This window comes from Lutjanus erythropterus, chromosome 2, assembly GCF_056507025.1.
Source record: "Lutjanus erythropterus isolate fLutEry1 chromosome 2, fLutEry1.hap2, whole genome shotgun sequence".
Lineage (NCBI taxonomy): Eukaryota > Metazoa > Chordata > Actinopteri > Lutjaniformes > Lutjanidae > Lutjanus > Lutjanus erythropterus.
The window spans coordinates 13,890,759-13,913,734 of NC_139318.1; the positions used below are offsets into that span (position 1 = coordinate 13,890,759).

General features: G+C 41.3%; 1 protein-coding gene and 2 non-coding genes across 4 annotated transcripts in view; 2 read left to right on the forward strand and 1 right to left on the reverse strand.

The window, feature by feature from the left end:
- Nucleotides 1-869: 869 nt before the first annotated feature.
- fgd5a (FYVE, RhoGEF and PH domain containing 5a) overlaps nucleotides 870-22,976 on the reverse strand; it is a 56,898-nt gene continuing 34,791 nt past the window's right edge. Inside the window, exons 8-21 of one of the 2 annotated variants that reach the window (XM_084729160.1) lie at nucleotides 17,988-18,078; nucleotides 17,339-17,389; nucleotides 17,077-17,135; nucleotides 16,296-16,367; nucleotides 16,043-16,111; nucleotides 10,783-10,866; nucleotides 10,595-10,674; nucleotides 10,093-10,189; nucleotides 9,163-9,300; nucleotides 8,600-8,702; nucleotides 8,328-8,464; nucleotides 6,553-6,654; nucleotides 6,064-6,218; nucleotides 870-2,464 (exon numbers count right to left, since the gene is read on the reverse strand). In XM_084729160.1, the coding sequence (XP_084585286.1) occupies nucleotides 2,428-2,464; nucleotides 6,064-6,218; nucleotides 6,553-6,654; nucleotides 8,328-8,464; nucleotides 8,600-8,702; nucleotides 9,163-9,300; nucleotides 10,093-10,189; nucleotides 10,595-10,674; nucleotides 10,783-10,866; nucleotides 16,043-16,111; nucleotides 16,296-16,367; nucleotides 17,077-17,135; nucleotides 17,339-17,389; nucleotides 17,988-18,078 (1,275 nt within the window). In that variant the 3' untranslated portion in view covers nucleotides 870-2,427. Of the gene's footprint in view, nucleotides 2,465-6,063; nucleotides 6,219-6,525; nucleotides 6,655-8,327; nucleotides 8,465-8,599; nucleotides 8,703-9,162; nucleotides 9,301-10,092; nucleotides 10,190-10,594; nucleotides 10,675-10,782; nucleotides 10,867-16,042; nucleotides 16,112-16,295; nucleotides 16,368-17,076; nucleotides 17,136-17,338; nucleotides 17,390-17,987; nucleotides 18,079-22,976 lie in introns of both variants that reach the window. The other variant, XM_084729153.1, reaches the window with a different exon arrangement.
- trnae-cuc (transfer RNA glutamic acid (anticodon CUC)) lies at nucleotides 3,192-3,263 on the forward strand. Its single transcript has one exon. It is a non-coding gene; the product is annotated as a tRNA-Glu (tRNA).
- On the forward strand, nucleotides 7,011-7,082 carry trnae-cuc (transfer RNA glutamic acid (anticodon CUC)). Its single transcript has one exon. It is a non-coding gene; the product is annotated as a tRNA-Glu (tRNA).

Below are 22,976 nucleotides of genomic sequence, written 5' to 3' on the forward strand. Positions count from 1 at the left end.
GAAGCCAGAGTAACTGACTGAGTTAAAGTCAGCAGCTATTAGTATTTTTTCCACAGTGGGAATGCGTGGATGAACATATTAGCACACATGTTGCTTTATGTTTATCATGTGAAATCAAATAATCAATTTGTTTAGTCATTCTAGGTTTGTGAAAATGTAGCATAAGACTAGGGTTTGTATGAAAATAAGGAACAAATTGCATCCTGTCTTGATTCAGTGAGGGGCAGTGCATGTCCGTTTTTGAATACAGGACAATCATGTATTGTACAGAACAGGTGGCAATCCTATTCTTGCACTAGTTTAAAATTAAACCGTGTACCATAAACACCTACCGAATATCAACCTGGTTGTCTGTCTGATCCTATAGACATGCCAGTTAAATAGCTTCCTGTCACCTGCTTTTGTTTTATTAAATCGTAATTCCTTGCATAGCTAATTGGCTAGCAGGTAAAAAGCACAAACTGTGTGTCTTATAACCATCACCTCAGTTTAGCACATGCTATGCTACAGCATGGTTGACAAAGAATGGAGACTTTCTCTCATTATAGTAAAGTAACATAAGTAAACCCCCAATTATTCAAGAAACCAGAGGAGAGACCATAATTGTGGTCCAGCTAATGTTAGCTTAGCTCAGTGTTTGTGCGGGTAACATTTATCTGCAGTAATCAGTGTTTCACACAACTCTGCTGTGAAGAATGGAAGAGGACACTCCACAAATTGGAATCGGGAACTATTATGAACCGAAATTGATAAGCAGAGTCGTAATCCAAATGATACCCAAACTTACTCCTTAATATCAATATCAGCATCTGCCCCAGAAAACCTAGAGGATGAGGCAGCACAGCTCTGCATTGTTATAGAACATTAAGTAAACTTTTAAAGGAGTTTATTTTTATATGTATCTATATACATTAACATTTACAATGCACTATATGCAAGAGGTACAATCCATAATAACACTATAGGTATGGCACATAGGAAACGGGTAGAAAAGCTGAACAGTACTTGATGAACAAACGTGTGCTCTAGAAATAATGTAGTTAGACAGGATGAAAGATCACATGTAGTACAGCTGCATTCTGAATGGAGCAGATAATGCCTCTAGGTAGGTTATTAAAGACAAACTATGCATGTCTGATTATGTAAAATACAGCAGAGAGGAGTGAAACTCCAGTGTCCTCCTTTCTGCTGAAGACATGAGCGGCTCAGATGACTAACACTGACAGTTTATAGGTAGTACGATGATGGCTTTTTTCAGCAGTTTCCATTTAGTCCAAGTGGTTAAAGTATGGGTTTATCCAGCAGTGTATATACAGCATGAAAAATGCATTATTAAAAGTGGCACAATAGTATATTCTCACGTTACTGGGCTGTAACCGAACTGTTCAAAAATACTAGAAGATAAAAGTATATAAGAGTAGATAAAAAGCAAATGTTATCAAGGTCTCTTGTGGAGACATGACAGTAGTACAGTACTGTGATAACAATAGACCAACAAAGAGTACAATTTCATTTCAGGCACATTCATCATCAATTGCAAATTGCACTGCATTCAACTGGAAGAAATCAAATGGCACTTCAGAAATGTGTGACAAACAAGTCAAAACCTACAGATTCAAATACAAAGTGTCTTGTAGAAATGCTGTGGAGAGGTTGTCATGCCCAGGGTCATTCCATAGCTTTGTAGATTCAATACAAGAGTAACAATCCACAACAAATATAATGTACACACACCATGATGATTAAAATGACCTCCTACTTGGAACATCATGAAACACCATTTCTATACAAACAAATCATGTAATTCACTTCAATATCTGCAGTGTACATTTCACAATATATAGTCAGAATACCAAATATCGCTCTAAAACGCTGACCAGTATTTTCCCTTTTATTAGCTTTGAATACTACTATGGAGCAAAGTTTGTTTTGGATGTTTTTGTGAAGTGATGTCACGGAACGCAGGTTGTCTCACGTCTAAAAATAAGGGATTGTGATGTTCTCTTGCAGAACTAAAGGAATGGTTTAATAATCCAGTGGTAAAAGACAGCAAAGTTAAACAATGGACTTGGTGAATGGTCCTTATAAAAATGTGAGTCAGAGGGAATAGAAAGTTGTTGGATGAAGCATTTTAGGTATCCAAACTGCTGCAGAGAACTCGGCTGGATCACACTTCAGCAAGAGGTTTCCACTCCTCCTTTCCATGCAGTTGCACCCTGTACTTTTACCTCCTTTTCCACTGTATGGCAGCATTATCTAAGATCTCCCCTGGTGATTAAATCTTCACTTGATATTCCACAACAGGTCAGATGTGATGAATCCTGACTGATGGTGTTAGTTGAGATGCAGCAGGTAGCTTTGTTGTGCTCCACAGAGGAGTTCTAGCAGTCACGGTCAGCGGGGTGTGTTCATTTAACTGAGCAGGTGCTATAAAACAGTAGCCTCCTCCATGGCATTGACCCATCTGAAACACAAGAAAAAGGAATATGAGACCATGGAAAACTTAAAGGGATGCATTGTTTTGCGGCTTGGCAGTGGAGGGATGTAACTAAGTACATTAACTTCAGTACAAATTTGAGGTAACTTAGTATTTCCATGTTATGATACTTCTGCTTCTACTGCACTATATTTCATTGGGAAATATTATACATTTAAAGGGACAGTTCACCCCAAAATCAAAAATACATATTTGTTCTCTGGTCTGTAGTGTTATTGATCCATCTTGATAGTTTTCGTGTGAGTTGCAGAGCTTTGGAGTTATCGGCTGTAGAAATGTCTGCCTTCTCTGCAGTATAATGGAATGAGATGGCACTTGGCTTGTGGTGCTCAAAGCGCCAAAGAATCACATTTGAAAAATTCAAAAGCAGTGTGTCTTTCCAAAAATTGTGACCTGGTTACTGAAGATAATCCACAGACCTTGTTGAGAGCAGTTTCATGCAGGAACTATTTTCTTTCTGCTAGAAAGAAAGTAGTTCCTACCTGAAATTGCAGTTTTTAAAAGAATAAGAAACAAATGTAGATTTATTGTATGAGCAGGATTGCATTACATTCCTGTTATCTTGTCCAACCCTTGAGCGCTATTTGTAAACTCTGTGGCAGCTGTATTGCACTGTACACAAGTGCCAACAGCTGATCAGTTGCCACATGTGCCAGACATTCCAGTACACAGGCTTTTACTGTAGGAAAACAGGTCCCTGGTGGTCTAGTGGTTAGGATTCGGCGCTCTCACCGCCGCGGCCCGGGTTCGATTCCCGGTCAGGGAACATGCTTTTCTGACTGAGTATCAGGGTGCCTTCACATCAAGCCTATTTGATTCGGGTAAAATGGACCCCGAGGCCTCTACTACAAATCAGGTTCAACATACCCAGAATGTCTTTAAGAAGTGATCTGGTCTGATGAAACCTAACTGAAGTCATCAAGGATAAGCGATCATACGAAGCTGGTTATCTCTCTCTCTCTCTCTACAATCTAGATATGAATGTTTTCACATAAACAGGGTGGAGTTTGTGGCAGCTGACCAGTTGCTTCATGGACAAGACTACAGACAACACACCAGCATATTTTACAAATGAAGACTAAACTATAGACCCTTTTACAGCTGACATCATCGAAAAGCTCCCCCTGTCATCCAGATGAGTTATCAAGCTGCAAAGGTTGAATTCAACATTTTACCAGCACCAAAATGACCAAAACATCTGTTTGTTGAGTATATGATACTTCAGAATTGTTATTCCAGTGGCTGATATAAGTTGCTGTAACTTCCGACAGGACTATGACCATTTAGAGTAACCGGTGGCGTCTACAGATACCAGCTATTAACTGTGTTGACTGGACTGAGGACACAATCAAAACAGCTTGTGTTTGCAGCGGCCCGTTGACAAGCTGTTGCGGTCCGCTGTACTTCCGTTGCCAAGATGCAGCTTTCTCATTGTTTTCAAACTTTAAAAGGGTCTATAATACCAGACAAATAATAAAGATGGCAATCATAACCATCATAATCCAGACAGAAAGAAATAAAAGCTGCCAACACCCAGGAAGGACAGACGGCAAAAGAAAAAAAATCACTTTGTGAAGAATAATAATAATGACAATGCATTTATTCTATAGAGCACTTTTCAAGATCCTTAGAGACACTTTACATCAGTTAAAATGATCAAAGAAGATACACTGAAATATTTGTAACACACAGCATTAATCACACATCACAATCAGTACAGTCAGTAATAATTACATTTGTGTATTCAGTTAAATTAATGTGCTGCTTAGATATATTCTTATTGTATGTGAGGCAGTTTTAGTGTTGTTATTTCAGCTGCACCTGGTGCTGTCAAACTGACTTCGGAGAGAAATATATTATTTAATACATTTACTGATCATCAAATGTATTAAATGATATATATGTAGGTTAAAATGCAAGGCATTGTTAAAAAAAACTATTACCACTACTCAACAGTTTATAAACACTGAACTTGAACAATTACTTAATAAATCAAATAGTTTATTAATCAAACAATTAATGCCAAATATTTCATTTAACTTCTCCAATGTGACAATTTGTGGCTTTTCTTTGTCTTAAATTGCACTAAGCTGAATCATTTTGAGGTTTGGATCGTTGGTTGGACAAAACAAGACATTTGCTTTGAGCTTTATTTAATTGTGAATATAATACAGATCAAAAGGGTTGATCAGGAAAATAACCATCAGATTAATCCATAACGAAAATAGTCATTAGTTGTATTTTTACTCCACCACTGGAGCCTGACCCATACTGAGGTCTAGAAGTTGGGATATCTTGGCCTCTCCTGAGGAAATGCAATACTATAACTCTTTAAATTCTTTAAAAAAACATCTGCTTTCTTTTCTTTTTGTGATTTTATAACTTGACGTTTCATACACTAATTTTTGCTGCTCATATTTTGTCTAATCTGTCTTGTCTAATCTTTTTTCCCTTTTTCCCCACTTTCTTCCTCCTGTAAAGAACTTTGAACTTTGAAAACTGCCATATAAATTATTTACTGTAAATAATAAACTAACTGACACTGCATTTTGAGGCTGATGCTGATGAATGAAAATTATACGTCTGCTGACAATAAACACACAGTCTTGATATAGATGCAAATAAAGACAAACTGACTGAGACATTTGTTGAAAAAATGTTCAGTGCTCTCTGGTGGACAATTAATGTAATGGAGACAGTTTCTACATTACGTCAAACCCAGCTGGGCATTTCTATACTGCAATTTATTGTTTCTTATTGACTCTCAAACACAAAAATACCAGTATATCTGCAATAAAATAATACTGGCTGATATATCAACCTAGCTGACTTCTAGTTCTTGTGCTATAGTGAATAACATCACTCTTTTGCTACTCTGCACACAACATGTGTGAAGCTGATGGTAAATAAGTTGATCAAAATAAATTATCAGCAGTCATTATGATAATTGGTGCCTTCTGTGTAGGTCAAATTAAGTTGGTGGAGATAAACAAAGCTAATGCCCTTTAATAAATGTGTTCTGTCAATGTGATTGTGTACCAGTATTGTAGGGGAGGTGCAAATTGCCACAAATTCATCACAACATGTCTCGGCCTGTTGTTGTCTTTCACAGATACTGACTTGAGTGATGTCAGATGAGCACTTTTTTACCACAACATCTCTGAATTAAAAAAACACACATACAAATAAATAAACAAGTGAAACGTAATAGGAAAATACAAAAGCAGATAGACCATGGACTTAAAGCTTAGCAGTATTAGATCCTGTAAAAAGGGACAAGCTAGACAATAAAAAAAGGTCAACACATATGTAGGCGCCATCGCTTACACTTAGGACAGCAATCCTCCATTAGAAAGTGCACTATGGAGGCAAACTGCTGAACACCCAGGGCACAGTAGTCACCCCACCTGCTGGCAGACGTATCTGAGATCCAACTTATATTGTGTATATACAGGTCTAGTGGTTAGGATTCGGCGCTCTCACCGCCGCGGCCCGGGTTCGATTCCCGGTCAGGGAACACGATTTTCAGTAAAAGTCATATCTACACAAACAACTCCAGTTCTGACCTGCGTGCAGTGTGATGATCATCAGCCCTGAAGGTGTAGTACAGCGTCTTCTTGTGGTAGAGATGAAACACATTGGTACTCTCCTCTCCATCTGGCCTCTCAGTCAGCTTGACAGTGAAGCCCTGCAGAGGTAGACTCTCTGAAGCCACTTTATCCTGAAGGAACATGGGTGTACAAGTTAAAACACACCGATCTTACTGTCAGCAGCAATGAATAATAAGTATTTCATGCTTTAGGAATAATAAAGTGGAGCAACTAAAGAGACAGAGAGAGCACAGAGAATCCCCTCATTAGTCACATAAAGTGTTGTGCCCAGGAGGAAAGGTTGAACAGTTGAAATGTGAATGTTAAACAGCTCTGTGTGTGAAAGAGAGAAAGGGGAAACAAAGGTGCTGTGATTGCGTGATCATGAGAGTGTGTGAGAGTTTTGGGGCTGGTGTGGGAGACTCTGTGCCCCCTCACCTCACGGGCTGTGAAGGTGTAGAGCACCTTGTCTTTGAGGAGGAACCATAGCCGCTTCCACTTCCTCTTGCTCTTTTTCCGGCGCTGCAGGCTGCCGCTCATGGTGGAGCCCTCAACTGCAAGAGCAACCTGATGAAATTCAAGGTACGTTAGATCCACATAAAACTACATTAATGCTCATAGACAGAGAAATGGACCAGATGACACAACAGAGCCTTTTGCAACATAATGTAACCCAGCACAACAAAACCATAAACTACAAAATGACCATCTCCTCTTTTTCTGACAGTTTCAGCAAAAATAAGAGAATAAATTTAGTTTTGGTTGCATGAGCAGGACTGCACTCCAACATTCCTGTTACCTTGTCCAACCCCCTGAAGACAGTTTTAGATGGTGAACTCTGCTGACAGCTGTTGTCAACAGCTGATTGGCTGTCACACATACCATAGATTCCACATCACAAGCTTTCACACATGTCTATCAGGTCCCTGGTGGTCTAGTGGTTAGGATTCGGCGCTCTCACCGCCGCGGCCCGGGTTCGATTCCCGGTCAGGGAACTTCCTTTACTTAATGAATTTCAGGGTGCTTTCACACCAAAACTTGTTATGGATAAAACAGACACTGTTGTGTTAATATGGTCCATTTGTTCTGGTGTGAAAGCTGTCAATCAAGTCCTGGTGTGGACCAAACAACCTGGGCCCTGTTTCCCAGAGCCTTCGTAGCGCTACGTGTGTTGTAAGTTGTTTTTAAGGTCTCCCTTAAGATTGTCCAACTCTGGGAAACAGCCCGTAACCTTAAGGGAGACCTTAAAATACAACTTACGACGCACGTAGCGCTATGAAGGCTCTGGGAAACGGGGCCCTGAGTGAGATCACATGAAAAGGGTGTCTCAGTCCGTTTCCCAGCAGACACTGGTGCAGTCTGTTTGTGGTGTGAAAGCAAACAAATCAACCACAGGATTTGCAATCTGTAATTTATAATATCTTGTAATGTGTTCAGGAAGCAATTTGTACAAGTTATGTAGTATATATTTAGTAAATCATTTGGTAACCATGGTAACGCATGTGCATGTCAGTATGGGCATTTCCCTTGATTAATAGGCCAAAGCTGTTCAAACTGCTGTGTTTCTATCCTACTCCATGTACTTTGTTGATTAAGTTCATTAAAAAGTGTGTGACAGCGACCTCACAGTAATAAACCCTGAGTTATTACTATACAAGATGCCTCCTTTTCATCCTGTCTTGACCTGTTAGTCAGTAGTCATAACATGCCGTTGATTTACAGTCCAGAATTACTAATAGTGCTTTGAATCAGTTATTTCTTTTTGAGCAACTTTTATTTGTGGGTTCTGATGACGCAAGATGACAATTGCCAAAAAACATACAAAGCCAATCAACGACTTACCTGTTGGTCTGTGTAACTTCATGTGTCCTCCTTTAGTTTGTTTGTGAAAGTCAGTGTGAACATGAAGCAGGCCAGAATGAAAATGCAATGATGTATCATTTTTTTCCCCCTCGTCCAACCAAATGATCCAAACTACAGGTGTGAATACATCCTCAGAGACCAATTGATAAAAAAGCCCATAACATATAGCATTACAGTAGGCAATTTTGTGCTGAAAATGAGGATGTTTTCATTTATACAAAAGACTAATGTCATCAATGCAAATGTCACTAGCCTTCATGATCATATTTACCATGGAATTAGTGAGATTACGTGTGTGATGCATTATGATCAAGAGGAGTCATATTTAAACGCTTGTTGAATGCATTTACAGATGGCAAATGGGAAATGTAGTCCACCTGGTTGAGAGAGGAGGTGCTCTTCCTGCTCTTCCACAAACTCGGGGGCTGCAGGCTCTGGAAGACAGCAGAGAGGGGACGGCTTGCCCGGTGAGTCCGAGGGCTGGAGTTACCGCATGCCCCCGACACGCTGCCACCTACAAACGCACATACATAGTTAATAACATATTCAAAGAGGAAAAAAAAAACACCACAACCAAGATAATTTCCTTTCCACTGTCCTCCCTCCCTCACCAGCAAGACACTTCTACATACAGAAAGCTGAGATTCACCTCTTTTCCTGAGCTCGGCATAGCAGTGGTCACAGACTTTGGCCACCCTGTCTTTGAGGTACTTCAGTGGGTATCTGTTCCTGGAACAAGCACGGCACACCACCTGCTCACAATGACAGAGTACAAGGAAGATTTACAAACAACAGAGAAACAGCATCCGGTGGTCTATCCTAGGCTAGGGCTGAACACTTCTTTGAAATTTTATCCAAACTGCAATATGGCCTACTGCAAATTTAATATTGCAGGTGGCGCAATATTGTCGTACTGCAGAGATGTCTGGCCTGCACATCATATTCTAAAGATTTAATAAAACATCTTTGCTTGGCACAGATCCCCACAAAAATCACACCATAAACATTTTGATGCCTTTCAGTGAAAATGAGAATAACGATGTAGAACTTATCATAAACACAAATTACATGCCAAATACAACTTTCTCTTCTATTAATACTTCTAGTCCAAGTCCAGAAATCTCCTAAAACTGGGCTTCCAGTACAGTGAAACCATAGTAAAGACTCATCACAAACAAGACAAATTAGTTTTTGTTGGTGTGCGTGTTTGACCTTGCCACAGGCATTGCAGTGGTGTCGCCTCAGTGTGAGGCTGAAGTCAGAGGTACAGTTCATGCACATCATCACATGAGAAACTGGCACCAGTACAGGAGCAGCTTCACCCAGGGCCATCCACAACTTCTCACGTGCCTGTGGTCACATACAACAAAGCAGACAAGTTTTATAAGCAGATGTTACGGTACAGTAGAGAATTACAGAAGGCACCTAATTACTACTGTTTACCTAAAGGAACAGTTTGTAAGAATTACAAGATTTTGGCCACCTGTGAAATTCATACTCAAATTGTGGGCAGCATATCATCACAATAACCATTAATTGCTGCTAACTGTAGCTGCCATTGGCCAGTTAGCTCAGTTAGCCATGCAGCTAGTGGTCCTAGAATAGGAGCTGGGGTCAGCAGCCTAACACGAATATGTGAACATGGCTGACTGGGACCAAGCACAGCCTCTGAGACTGATTAAGGCCAGTTTGACGACAGGAAACACAGTACTGAGGTGATTTAGTGGGGCTCAAACCAGGACTCTGACTATGGGGATGACAAAGATACAGTGGGCTAAGGCAGGGACAGGAGAAGCATGTAACAGGAGCGAGAGGAAGGTCGGACATCAGTCAGTACCACCTATGGCAGGGTGAGCCCCAGGGTGCCAGGAGAAAACCACCTCGGTGGTGTTGGACTGAGGGCAAACTGGACTTCTGCACTATTACATCTTAATTTGCAAAGGGGTTTTACCAGACAGGACAGGCCAAAGCTAGCTGATTAGCATGCTAACATTTGTAGATATCTTTGCAAACAATAGATGGTTATTTTTGGCATTATATAAAAACTGTTCTTTTTTTCACATTCTGTTGATAATTTGAGTTTTGAAAGTTTTAAGGGTAAAATCCTTGAAAAATATCTTCAACTTTTTTTGTTTTTCTTACCTCACTGCAGGGTCCACCAAACGTACATAGTCCTGCTGCATGGTCTGCTATGGCCCGACTCAGTGTGTGAAACCAGTCCTCCCTCTCTCCAACTGAACTGAAGAGTGAAACAGACAATCACACTTGATTAATACAATCAATATGTATGGAAGTGTTGCATGGGTCCACAATCAAGACAAACAAGGAACAGATGCTGAAATGCGTTGGTCTGTTTGTCTATCCATGGACCAATAAAGGCTTTTTAAATTTTTGGAAAAGAACAGAGTCCCTTGGATTATTTTTATGTTTGTCCACCAACACTCTACAGATGTTTTTCACAAAGGAGACAAGTGATTTTGTTCTTATTGCTTAATCACACCTGATACTTCGAAAAGCCGTTTAACTTCTATATCATCTAGAGTCGTTTTGAACAAAAGAAGTCTAACAGGATAAAATGAGTCTTGTGCCAGTCATCAACAAACTCCCACTGTTCATTTCAAGGTTTTGGCAGTCAGATGCTCACCTGGCTGAGAGTGTAATAGTAATGTCAGACACCTCGATCCTAAGACAGTTCAGCACGTGGTCTAGAGCAGGTTTGCTCACCTGTGTGTGTGAGTGAAGGACAAAAAGACATTAGAGTTCAGCCAAAAAACACTGTGTACAGAGATCAAGTTGGATCATGTCTGTCAGAGAAGTGAAAAAGTAATGTACCTTCATTCCAGACAGAGACAGCGTGTTCTTAAGCCTGTATTTTCCATCCTGCTGAGGGTAGGTGTACAGCATTATATCATTCATCTGGTACAAAACACAGAAAGAGGAAATAATAAGTATATTATGTTGGATTTCACTTTTTTTTTTTTATCATACTCATGCAAATTATCTAACTGTGAGAAAACAATGCACCAAAGTTAAAATCAAGACTTTGTGCTCATTGATGTCCCACTAGGCTCAATTTTAGCACTTCTTTAATTCAGTTTATATTGAACTTGCCGCTTGAAAGCCCAGAAGTCAGAACGTGTTAAGAAAGACATTAGGTGGGAGCCAATTAACAATTAATTTTAAAATCAGGATGAAACATGACACCCATCACACATAAACACAAACAGCTGATGTGTCTCAATGTTGTAAAATTGTGTCGTTGTTGTTGCTGATATTGCCATTGTACTGTAAATATGAACTGTCTTGTAATTGCGGTTTTATACTACAGTGTTTTTCGGCAGAGATGTTGTCCTCTGTTGCCTGCCCCGGGACTATGGATAAAAATATATATCTGTCTATCTATGTAGCTGTGCACGGTCCCTGTGAAATTAATAATAATAATAATAATAATAATAATAATAAACTAATAACATAGCAGTGAGGCTGGACAATATGGCTATAATATCTAGATTTTTAGGCTATGCCTTGATATACATTTTATATCTTTATATATGCATTTAAATTCTTAAATAATGCAAATATATGATCATCTTATAGAATAGGATGAAATGACCCAGTAACTCGATATCAATATTGTATGAATGACTATTGGTGCTTTCAAAAAATATGAATACAATGAGATTTTTGATCAATTATCATCAATACTGTAGATATAATGACTAAATCATTAAAGGCAAATAATAGCTAGAGGTAGAACAGCTGGTAAATTCAGAAAATTACATCATTTTACTGCAATGTCGCCTTTAAAACCAGGAAAACACAACACTTATGCTGCATCACAATATAACATCCATATCTATGCATCAAAATTATAAATCCAAAATAGGATATCTTGTCTCATATCATAATATTGATATTGTTATCAATTTACTGCCCAGCCCTACATAGCAGGTAAATAAGTAAATAACTGAGATTATAAATAATCTCAATTTTGAGAAAATGAGAGAAGCTTTACTTCCCAGAAGAATATAATACTGCCTAATAACCACAAGGTGGTGGTGTTACCTTGAGAGAAATATCTAAAATTGCAGCACACACCTCTTTGTTTATTCTTTGTTTCTTGAAAGCAACTTTCTGAGCTCAGCTACATAGATTACATTTCCTTTCTCAGAATTCACACGTCTGTCCAACCTCTCTGCAGAATATTCCCATGTATGCACACAACAAAATGAGGCATTAAAAGTGTTTATTTGCTTGCCAGACCAAAAGTATTGTGATCCCCTGAACACACCAAGAGTCCATTGTGTTATGAGAGGTATTTCATTTTTTTCGCAGACAAAAGAGATGACATCATTGGTCACACCTAATGTGTGCTCTAAACATCCGCTGGGGCCGTAAAGGCAGCATCCAGGAATTCTCCACCCTGCTCCGGGCTCCAGGCCTCCACTCGCCCTCCCAGCACTTCTCAGGCTGCACTGAGAACCAGAACTGGGTGGAACCGGCCACCTTCACCACAACAACAACAACACAAACAGTCGCAGTTACGGGTTCACTGGCTGGAGACAAAACAGTGCATGATAGCCAAGCCCGAGCCCCACCCTCTGCGACCTCTGGGCTGCAGCCACCGCAGTTCGTCTGCTCCACCCTGTGCTGCTCATTTTACTCAAAGATTCCTTCCACAGAAACCAGAGCAAGTTTCCAAGTTACCACACTTCACAAACGACTTTACCAGCTGAGACACAACATGTACCTACTTGACCCCTTGGCACCTCATCTCTTCCCTTCAGCTCTTCCACCTGCCTCTTTTCACCCACGCTCTCTTCCCTCTGGCAGCTTTCTGTCTCTCCGTCCTCCTCCTAATCCCTCTCCTCACTCGTTCATTTCTTCTTTGAGCCCAAGCTTGTGACACGGTTGTAGCTTCTCTGTGTCGCTGAGGTGACTGATGGCTTTCATCTTCACTGTTGTTTGGATTCTCTTGCTTTAAAAGCCCATAAATAACACCTGACCCACTGAAGCTGTCTACTTCAAGGGAGCAAATGGCTATATAACCCTAATGGCCTACACTCTTGGAAAAAAGGGTTATACCTGAAGAGCTGAAGTTCTTTCCAGAACAGCTGGAATCTGAAGAACCCTTTTCAGGAGAAAGGGCTTGTCAAGGGTTCTTTGTACGACTAAGGGTTCCATTAAGAACCTTTTTTGCAAGAAAGCTCTTCAAGGATTGTTGAAAGTATGGGTGTTAAAGTATCTGCATCCTCAAATAATTAAATGTTTATTATTTAATGTAGATGTGTCTGGAAGGCCCACATTTCCCATCATGCTGGACTGAGTAGTTTGTTAAGGTTGCTGATTTATGTTCAGAAATGCAAATGTTACGTTAAGTTTTTAATGTGTCTGTTCAGAGGGTAGAACCCTCAAAAGGCAAGAGGGTTAAATGTGAAACCCTTGGAATATAGATAGATCTCCTTAGGTGGGTTCTAGATGAAAATCCTGGGATACAAATGCACTCTCGGTACGTCCCCAAGGCTGGGTTCTAGATGAAACCCTTGGAATATAAAAGGGTTCTTAGTAAATCTCCCTGGACGGGTTCTAGATAAAACTCTTTGGTATATAGAACCCCGTGGGTGGGTTCTTGTTATCACCCTCAGAAGGGGGAAAGGTTCTGGATAGAACCCACAGTGAGAGCTGTAGGTGGATCCATTACACCATATAGGGGTTCCCATGTAGAACCTCTCATAGGGGTTTCTGGGTGAAACCTTTCACAGATGGTTCTAAGTACAACTCTTTATGCTGGGCTTTAGGTAAAGCCCCTTTCAAGAGTTTGAGGTAGAAGGTTCTACCAGGAGCCAAAATGGGTTCTTCAGTGGGGACAAGGTGAAGAAGTTGATCTAGCACCTTTATTTTTAAAAGTGTCCAACTATCAACCACTAGCGATTTTCAGCTATCGCTCAACTGCAATCCTGTTTGGAAGGACTGGGAGAATGATGGAATTGAACAAAATGAAGATAAAAGATAAATAATCCATAGAATACATATAAATAAATCCTCAGCTTCACGTTATTTTCTGTTGGGATCAACTAGTGTGAGCCAGACTTATAAATGCTGCTCCTGCGGATATGTAGCTCAAGCATAATTCACAACATGAGACAGCGCTGATTGCACATGAAACAATAGAGTGGGCTTCACTATTTCACGTTATGTGTTTGTGTAGCACCACCACCCCTCCTCCACCACCACCTCCACCCTCCCTGCATTCTACAGGGTGTCTGGCCTTCACTTTGCTGTCAGTCCCCTCCCAATACACAGGAAGCCAGCATCCAGTGACCCACACCAAACATCCTGTGAGGAAGTGGGGCCCTGGAAAACAAGTCCTGAGCGGGGAGGAGAAGAGAAGAGTGGAGAGGGAGGCCCTTTCTTGATGGGTGTGGTGCCAAGTGGAGGTCTTACAGCCTTGGCCTTGTGCCCCCGACTCCCCGTCCTAACCTCACCTACCTCGCAGAACGACCTCCGCCCAACATTCCCCCATATTTTCACAGACCACGCCAGCTTTGTTTTTGCCGTTGCTTCAGTAATATGTCAGGTGCTTTCTACAGTAGTGCACCACGATGAATCACTGATGTGGCAGTGATTTAGCTGCTTTGTCATTGCTCAAACCCACAGAACTTTATTTTAAACAGGTGGAGATCCTAAAGTTTCCAAAAATAACAGATATTTGAGGCTAAATTTTGGGGTTTAAAATGATACAAACTCAGCTGTAATCTTGTTTTTGAATATCTCAATCATTGTAAACATCGTAGCTTCAAGGAAGGATTTAGCGACCTAATACAGAGTTCTGTCAGACAATGTGGAATGATTTTTAACAACCTACAGGAAATAGAAATAGAAAATTGAGGGACTACATTTGCTTTCTTGTCAAGAGTTAGATGAGAGGATTCATACCACTCTAATGTCTATATGCTAAATATGAAGCTAAAGCCAGCTGTTAGTTAGCTCCGCTTAGCACAAAGGGGGAAACAGCTAGTCTGGCTCTGCCCAAAGGTACAAAAAATACACCGACCAACACCTCTGAAGCTCAGCAATTAACATGTTTTATCTTGTCTGATTAATCTCTTAAAAAACACCATGGAGGTTCCAGAAAACTACAGACTCTTGGAAGTCACTGAGCCCAGCCAAGAAATGGTCTGGCACATAACACCCTTCTCATTTTCAAGGTGTTAATTAGTGAAATTTGGAGGTGCCGGTGGTGGGTGGATCTTTTCATCTGAATCTGGCAGAGTCAGGCATGCTGTTTCCCTCTTCTTCCAAACTTTATGCCACCCTAAGTTAATCGCCTGTGGGCTCATTTTTAACAGACAGATATGAGAGTTGAATGGATCTTGTCATCTAAGTCTCAGCAAGAGTTAATAAACATACTCCCCCAGAGTTTGAACAATTACCTTGAAACTACAGAGGGGAACAAGGCCTTACGGGCTTAAACTAGGGCTGCCCAAAGTCAAGCTTTTTTTTTTTTTTTTGGTCAGTGTGCAGACATTTCGGTCCCCACATCTAAAACCACATCTAAAACTCTGGCAGCTGAATGGTTCTAATAAGGCAGTGGTTCTCAACCTTTTTGAGTTGTAGCCCCACAGAATAATCAGGTTGATGAGCCCTACCCTCACCCTTGTCTGCCTGAGAAACTGAAACAACTAAGACCAAGATGATCACTTTGACTCTCACAAAAAACTCAATAAAATGTATTCTATAACCTATTGCATCACTGGTATAGGTGATATAATGTAAAAAATAGTCTCCAGTCTAAAATATGGCCTCATTTCCCAGCATGCCTAATGCTGGACAGAGTAGTTTGTTAGGTTTGCTATTTTATGTTACAAAATGGAAATGTTACTTTGGTTGGTATGACACTGTTGCTAGGGGCTGCTTCCCAGCTCTCATTCCATGCTTCCTGCCAATATACTTTATTTTATATTTTTCTCCACAACCATGTGGTGACTCCCAGAAATGATCTTGCGACCCCTTTGGGGGCTCAGACCCAAGGGTTGAGAGCCACTGTAATAAGTTGTCTGAAAGTTACATGGAAAGAAGATAGAAATATTACCAGAAAGAGGTGTCGGGGCTGCCTGCTTTTCTTCGAGACCTTCATGAGTGTGCCCTCTTTGACAAACATCTGACAAAACAAACAGCATACACAGTGAAGAAGCATGAGAACAACATAAAGGTCCTTCATATTGCTGCTTATGTCAACCATGTTTTAGATCCTGTGAGGGCCAGATGTCATTACAGAAAAATGTGTTGCTGTGTTTTGATAGTGAAACAGTAACACTGGCCAGTAGCAGCTACGTGATGCTCACCCTCCCAGGCTTCAGCAGGTCCCTCTTGCCCTTCACGCTGTACTCTATGTGGACCAGACGCAGCAAGTTCTCCTGAGGGAACAGGCAGAGCACAGAGATGGAGGGAGATTATCCACTGATGGACGGAAGAGAAGACAGAGAATGAAACTGTCCTTGTTTGTTCATGAATGAAAGGGAGGGAGACGGAAAGGGATGTGATACTGAAAACTGAATAGGGGGGAACAGAGATAGAGGGAGTCTGTGTTTCCACTGTCTGTCACCCTGTGTGTGTGTGTATGTGTGTGTCAGTGCATGTGAGTGTGATAAACAGAGGAGGCGAGCCAAAGTGAAGCACAGGGGATCTTGACAGTGAGAGGGAAGAAAGACAGTGGGGGGAGGGTGAATTATCTCCATGAACTACTCATGTTTGAGGGGGAGCGTAGCTCATCCCCACTCTCACACTGCTCCCTTTGTAATGATACACCTGGGATTTTCTGATGACATCATCTTTCCTCGCCCCTTTGCCTTAATCAACAAGCTGCGGAGGCCGGCGCCAAAGAGGGATAGACCTCTCCTTCACTTTAGCGTTTCATTTAGAGGAGAGGGATTCATAAGCAGGAAAACCTCAGCTGTCTAACTTCTTCACGCTTCATCTCCATCTTAAAATTGCTCTTTCACTGCCAGGCAGAATATAAAGACGTGTCTCAATGACGCCACGCTGGGCTGTGAATATGTCACACTCAACGGGAGCTAAACAGCCTGAATGTTATAAACACATGGAGTGTATCCCAAGTAAACTCACCCCCTGTTTCAGATTGTCATTGGCCTGGTCTGCCACCTCGGACACGATCACCAAGGCAGCTGCAACACAAACAGAGAGAGAAAGAGACAGATTTATGCACAACTGAATTCAATGAAGACACACTCAGTGAGTCAACAAGCAGGGCCTGATACATGTGGAGCAGCTGCAGTGTCTATGTGTCAGTATGTCTTTGAACACTGAAAAGACATCGCTGTTATGCAGCTGGTTATAATTGTCACAGAGCTCCATTCTGCAGGTCTACCTTGTGTGTCCTCGTATTCTTTAGAATCAGGAGAGAGATTGTTCAGGTAATCTGGGCAAGACAGAAAAAATTAGTCAAAACATGGAAAATATGTCACTCAAACTGATTATTTACATACAATTTAATGCTTACTAAGACAAATGTTTTAAAACTCTGTAAAATACAGCTTGTTCGGTGCACAAGGCCGTGCTGCAACATTATGCTAATACTCCTGTCTTCTCTGGCATTTGTGATTTTAAAAATGAGAGAATGTGACTTTTAAAGGATTAAATTACACATTCTTCCGTATAGGTTATGAAAATTTTAAACGTTCAACACATTTGTGTCAATAAAATCCAGGGTTTTGCTGCAACAGCCAACACAAACAGTAGACTATGCTGTATGAACAGTAACGGATGGCAAATGTTTGCAAACTTTAGATGCAGAGTGCTGCAGAAATTAGTTCTGAAATCCAAGAATGATCTGAAATAAATAATCTGTTTAACACAAGTTTAGATTTTACATGTCTAAAACAAGGAGGTTGCTAACAAATGGCTACATGAGACTACAGAGGTTGTTGGGGACATTAAACATCATCACGGTGAACACTAGCTTGACATGACATGACATGAGCTTTAAAGATTACTACATGCGTGTGTTATTGTGTTACCTGTGAGTAGCATTCGATATTGAAGTACTCTCACTATAACCTGCAGCAGCTGGTGTTTCAGTGGCACTTCAGCTTCTTCTGGGCTTCTTGTCTGCACGCACACACAAGACACACACAGCCACACATACACTAGTTTAAAGGAGGTAAAAATCCAGATATCACTACTTTACATAGGTTACAAAATATAGTAAAGGTGCTTTAAACTTATCACATTTTCTCACAGTCTATACTTGAGCTTGATACATTATTTCCAATATAAAACCGTATTTGTTAGTGTTCAGTTATTTTGAATTGTTTAACTGACCATTGACACCTGATCATTTCTGCTGAACAAATTTATAGTGAAATTAAAATCAAAAGTGATGTCCCACCAAAGGGAATGAAATGCACTTACAAAACCACAGCTCTATGTCTTATATATGAAGGTAACCTCTTTAACAGGATGCTGCAAGTCAAGGTCACAAGTGATCAAGGGGACACAGTCGGACTTGCTGACCTTCACACATCTTTCCACCACACAAAAACCTGAACGCCTCCCTTTCTTCTCCTCCCAACAGTCATTTGCAGGTGAAAGGGGACAGAAATTGGCACAATCAAAGAGAGCTTTAGAAAATCAATCAGGATCTAATTGTCTCTGACAGGTATTTATGCCCTGAGCGGTAGAGGAGCAACGGGGGACTGGGCACACGCACGCACGCACGCACACACGCACACACGCACGCACACACACACACACACACACACACACACACGCACACACACACACACACACACACACACACACACACACACAAACAGTCTTTTCTAATCCAATAAGGTCCTATCCTACATTAGAGAGGCACAGATAGCACCCTGCGGGAAACAGCATCTTCATCTTATTTACACTGCACGCACACACACACACACACACACACACACACACACACACACACACAAAATAAGGGTTCCATTAAGAACCATTTTCATCAAAAGAATAATTCTGGAAACAAAGATTTCTCAAGAATTGTTAAAGTCCTTGAAGAACCTTTATGTCAAGGGTTCTTTGTACCATAATATAAAAGTGTTCTCAGTAGAACCCCATGGGTGGTCTCTGGATAGAACCCTAGGGATATAGAAGGGCTGTTGGTGGGTTCTAGATGGAGCTCTTGAGATTTAAAAGCTGCTTCTTCGTAGGAAGGTTCTGGATAGAACTCCCCAGAGAGGCTTCTGGTTAGATCCTTTACTCCACAAATGGGTTCTCTGTAGGTCACAAATGGATCGAGGTATAAGCTATGTTGGGCACTACATAGAGCCAAGTGGATATAAAAGGTTCTACCAGAAAAAAAATGGTTCTCCTGTAAGGACAAGCTGCGAAATCCTCTAGGGTTCCAGTTAGCACCTTTTTTTTTCTAAGAGTGCATACACGCACCAGCACATACACACAAAGACACACAACACACCTCAGTGTTATTCACAAAGACATACAATTTATTATTGATGCAAACACACACACACACACACACACACACACACACACACACCTTGGCTGCTGATGAGATAACACTGATGACACTTGTGAATGAGAGAGACGGGATATGAGTTAAACACTCCGCTCTTTGTCTTCATTATCACAATCTGGAGTCAGAAAGTAAAACAGAGAGCTGATGCCTCTTTTAATGAGCAGGTCTTCACAAATACTCAGTTTCTCTCTGTTTCTATTTCTCCTTCTCCTCAACTTTGGTGCTCGGCAACAACTTTTGTTTGAGTTTCTGGCATTCTTCTGCCCCCCCCCCCCCCTTCACTTTCCTCTTCTCCGCTGATCACAGCGTGATGCATCGACTATAATAATAACCAGCTCTCCATTATTAAATCCGCCTGGCTTCAGAACATCCGCTCTCCTCGAGTGTCGCTCGCAAATTGTCATCCAATTGACACTTGTTCGGAAGAAGTGGCTTTCCAGAGATGGTAATTAGCATGTGGTTTGTTTGGGTGAGCGAGCCAAATGGAGGAGGAGAGAAGAGGGAGTGTGTGTGATGCCTCGTGCTGGGAGACAAACACATACACACACACACATGCACGGACAAACAAACACACCTTTCAAACCGTGTCACGGCCAGCTGATTTGCTGCCTACACACACACAACTGATCTAATTGGGGAGTTGTAAAGGAGGCTGCTTCTCTAATTAGCTTCTGTCTGCCTCATTGCCCAGCTGCCTTTACAAGGAATTCACTCCATCGCTCTCTCCCTCTATCGCTCTCTGTCCACCTGCTGCACAGCCTCCTCCTCTCCTCCCGGGCTCCTCGCACGACAGAGAAAACACACGGGCTTTACACAAACACGAGCTATGACATGAATATAAATCCAAGCTGGAGTGCTTTGGAAAGAGATTTCAGTACCAGTGAAGCTCTCTCCACAACAATACAGACACAGGTCGGTTCTTTAAAAACGGGCGTTTTATTGCTTGGGCTTGTCCCTGCTACCTCCTCTCCTTCTCGCCGTCACACATACGCCGTGAGAACTATATTGTAAAGAAACAGTGCAAATAACCAAATGAGCCACAAGGCACAACGAACATGAAAATAAAAACAAATATAACATGGCGCTCAGCACCGACATGAAATGAAGAACATTTACAGTTTTAATAAGTACCTCGTTGGCCGCTTGTTGTTGAGAGAGGTTTGGTCCATGAAAATCCTTTCAAGTTACTTTAAGTTCCTTAAAGTCTCTTCAACGTCTGCTTAAGCTTCAGACGTTAACATGAATCGAACGAGAAACAGATAAGGCCTCGTGAGGCGTTCGCCTTGCGCTGTATATAGTCCCACAAAAAACTCAACCGTAGGTGCGCCACAAAAGGAAAACATTGGTTCCGGGCAATAAATGTACAATTTAAACAATGAACTAGAGCATATGTGCTTGCAACATTTTAGTAAATTATATTATTTTACCTTTTACACAACAGATTTCAATACATACATTTTAACCTTAATGCAAATTATTTATTTATTAACTTATTTACTGTATAAAAATTCCTGACCTTCAATTATTTATTAATGTATCGTGGACACAATTTATTTGACAACACTTACACTCCCACCAAATCGCTCATTGACTTAAATGTGGGATTTTCTTATAAGCAAACATCATAAAGGAGACCAACTAAATGTTTTAAGTCTGAATGAATGCTACTTAAAGTTTGTGACTCAGCTAGCCTCAAGTAAAGTGACTATCTTGTGAATGGGCCTCTCTAGCTGGACTGATCTAGTGAGCATCCTTCCTTTTTCAAATGTAGTGTCACTAACTTGAAGCTTCAGCTTTCGTATCCTGCCGTCTACACTGGGGGTGACTTCCACAACCCTGGCAAGCTTCCACTCATTCCTTGGTGACCCGTCATCTTGAAGGATGACGATGTCGTTTACTTGTGAGTTTCGTGTTGTTCTTTGCCATTTCTGTCTTTGTTGGAGATTCAGCAAGTACTCTCTCTTCCATCTTTGCCAAAATTCATTGGCTAGGAACTGTACTCTTTTCCACCTTTTGTTTAGATAAAGATCTTCCTTACAGAACTGTCCAGGAGGTGGCAGAATAATCGATGATTTCATCGTCAGTATGTGGTTTGGAGTGAGGGGTTCTGGGCCAGTGGGGTCATGCAGATGTTCAACACTTAGTGGCCTGCTGTTGATTATAGCCATTGTTTCATAAAGAAACGTTCTCAGAGTTGTGGTGTCAAGTCTGCTTGCGGACTTGTCTAGCATGACTGTCAGAATGCTTCGAATTGTTCGAATCTGGCGCTCCCAAACTCCGCCCATATGGCTGGCTGCTGGGATGTTCAATACAAATTCACAGCCGATTGCTCGTTGACGTTCTTGATCCATTCCCTTGAGCAACTCAGAAAACACTCTCCTGGCACCCATGAAATTGGTTCCTTGATCGCACCTTAACTGGCGTACAGGTCCTCTGATAGCCACAAATGTTCGAAGTGCATTCATGAATGCATCTGTTGTCAAGTCGTCTAGTGTTTCTATATGTACTGCCCTGGAGCATAAGCAGGTAAACAGCAGTCCATATCGTTTTAATTCCTTTCTTCCTTCCTTTACAGTGAAGGGGCCAAAACAATCAATGCCACAGTATGTAAAGGGAGGGGATGCTTCTGTCCTCTCTTCCGGCAGATCTGCCATTTGCTGAACTTCCATAGTTCTTCTGTATCTCCTGCACTTAACACATTTGTAAATATGAGAAGAAACAGCACTTCCACATCCTAGGATCCATATTCCCTTTGCGCGCAACTCGTTCATGGTCATGCCTCTTCCTTGGTGGTGTACACGCTCATGATGATGTTTGATGAGCAGGGCGGACACATGAGATTTCTTGGGAAGTATTGCAGGATGTTTTACATCATGGTGCAAAGCTGACTGGGACAGCCGTCCTCCCACCCTGAGGACATTATTCTTATCTAGAAAGGCACTTAACTGGTGTAACTTGTTGTGCTTGCCCAGGGTGTCTTCTTTCTGGAGCTTAATTTTCTGGATATCTTCAGCAAAGGATTCTCCTTGCACCAGCTTAATAATGAAGATTTCTGCACCTCTTCTTTCCTCAAGGCTAGTTGTTTCATTTGTTCTTGGTTGAAGTCCTTTGAATTCTCTGACAAATCTCTTGAGCCGAGCAATGGCCCTCACAGCTCTGGACCAGTCAGAAAACTTAGCAAGATGGCTTACCATGGAGTTTGTTTCCTTTGTCTTGACTATGTGAACATGGGACTTGCGAAGCTCTGGATCAGTAGTTTCTACTTCTCCCACCATTTCCTCTTCACATGGCAGATTCTGCTGCCAAAGAAAATCAGGTCCTTTCAGCCAGTTAGACTCCTTGAGCTGGGCCGCATTCAGCCCTCTTGAGGCTTGGTCGGCTGGATTATCTTCAGACCTAACATGTCGCCACTGTTCTGGTTTTGTGCTAGATTTTATGCGTTGGATTCGGTTGGCTACAAATGTATGGAACCTCTTGGCGTCGTTATTCA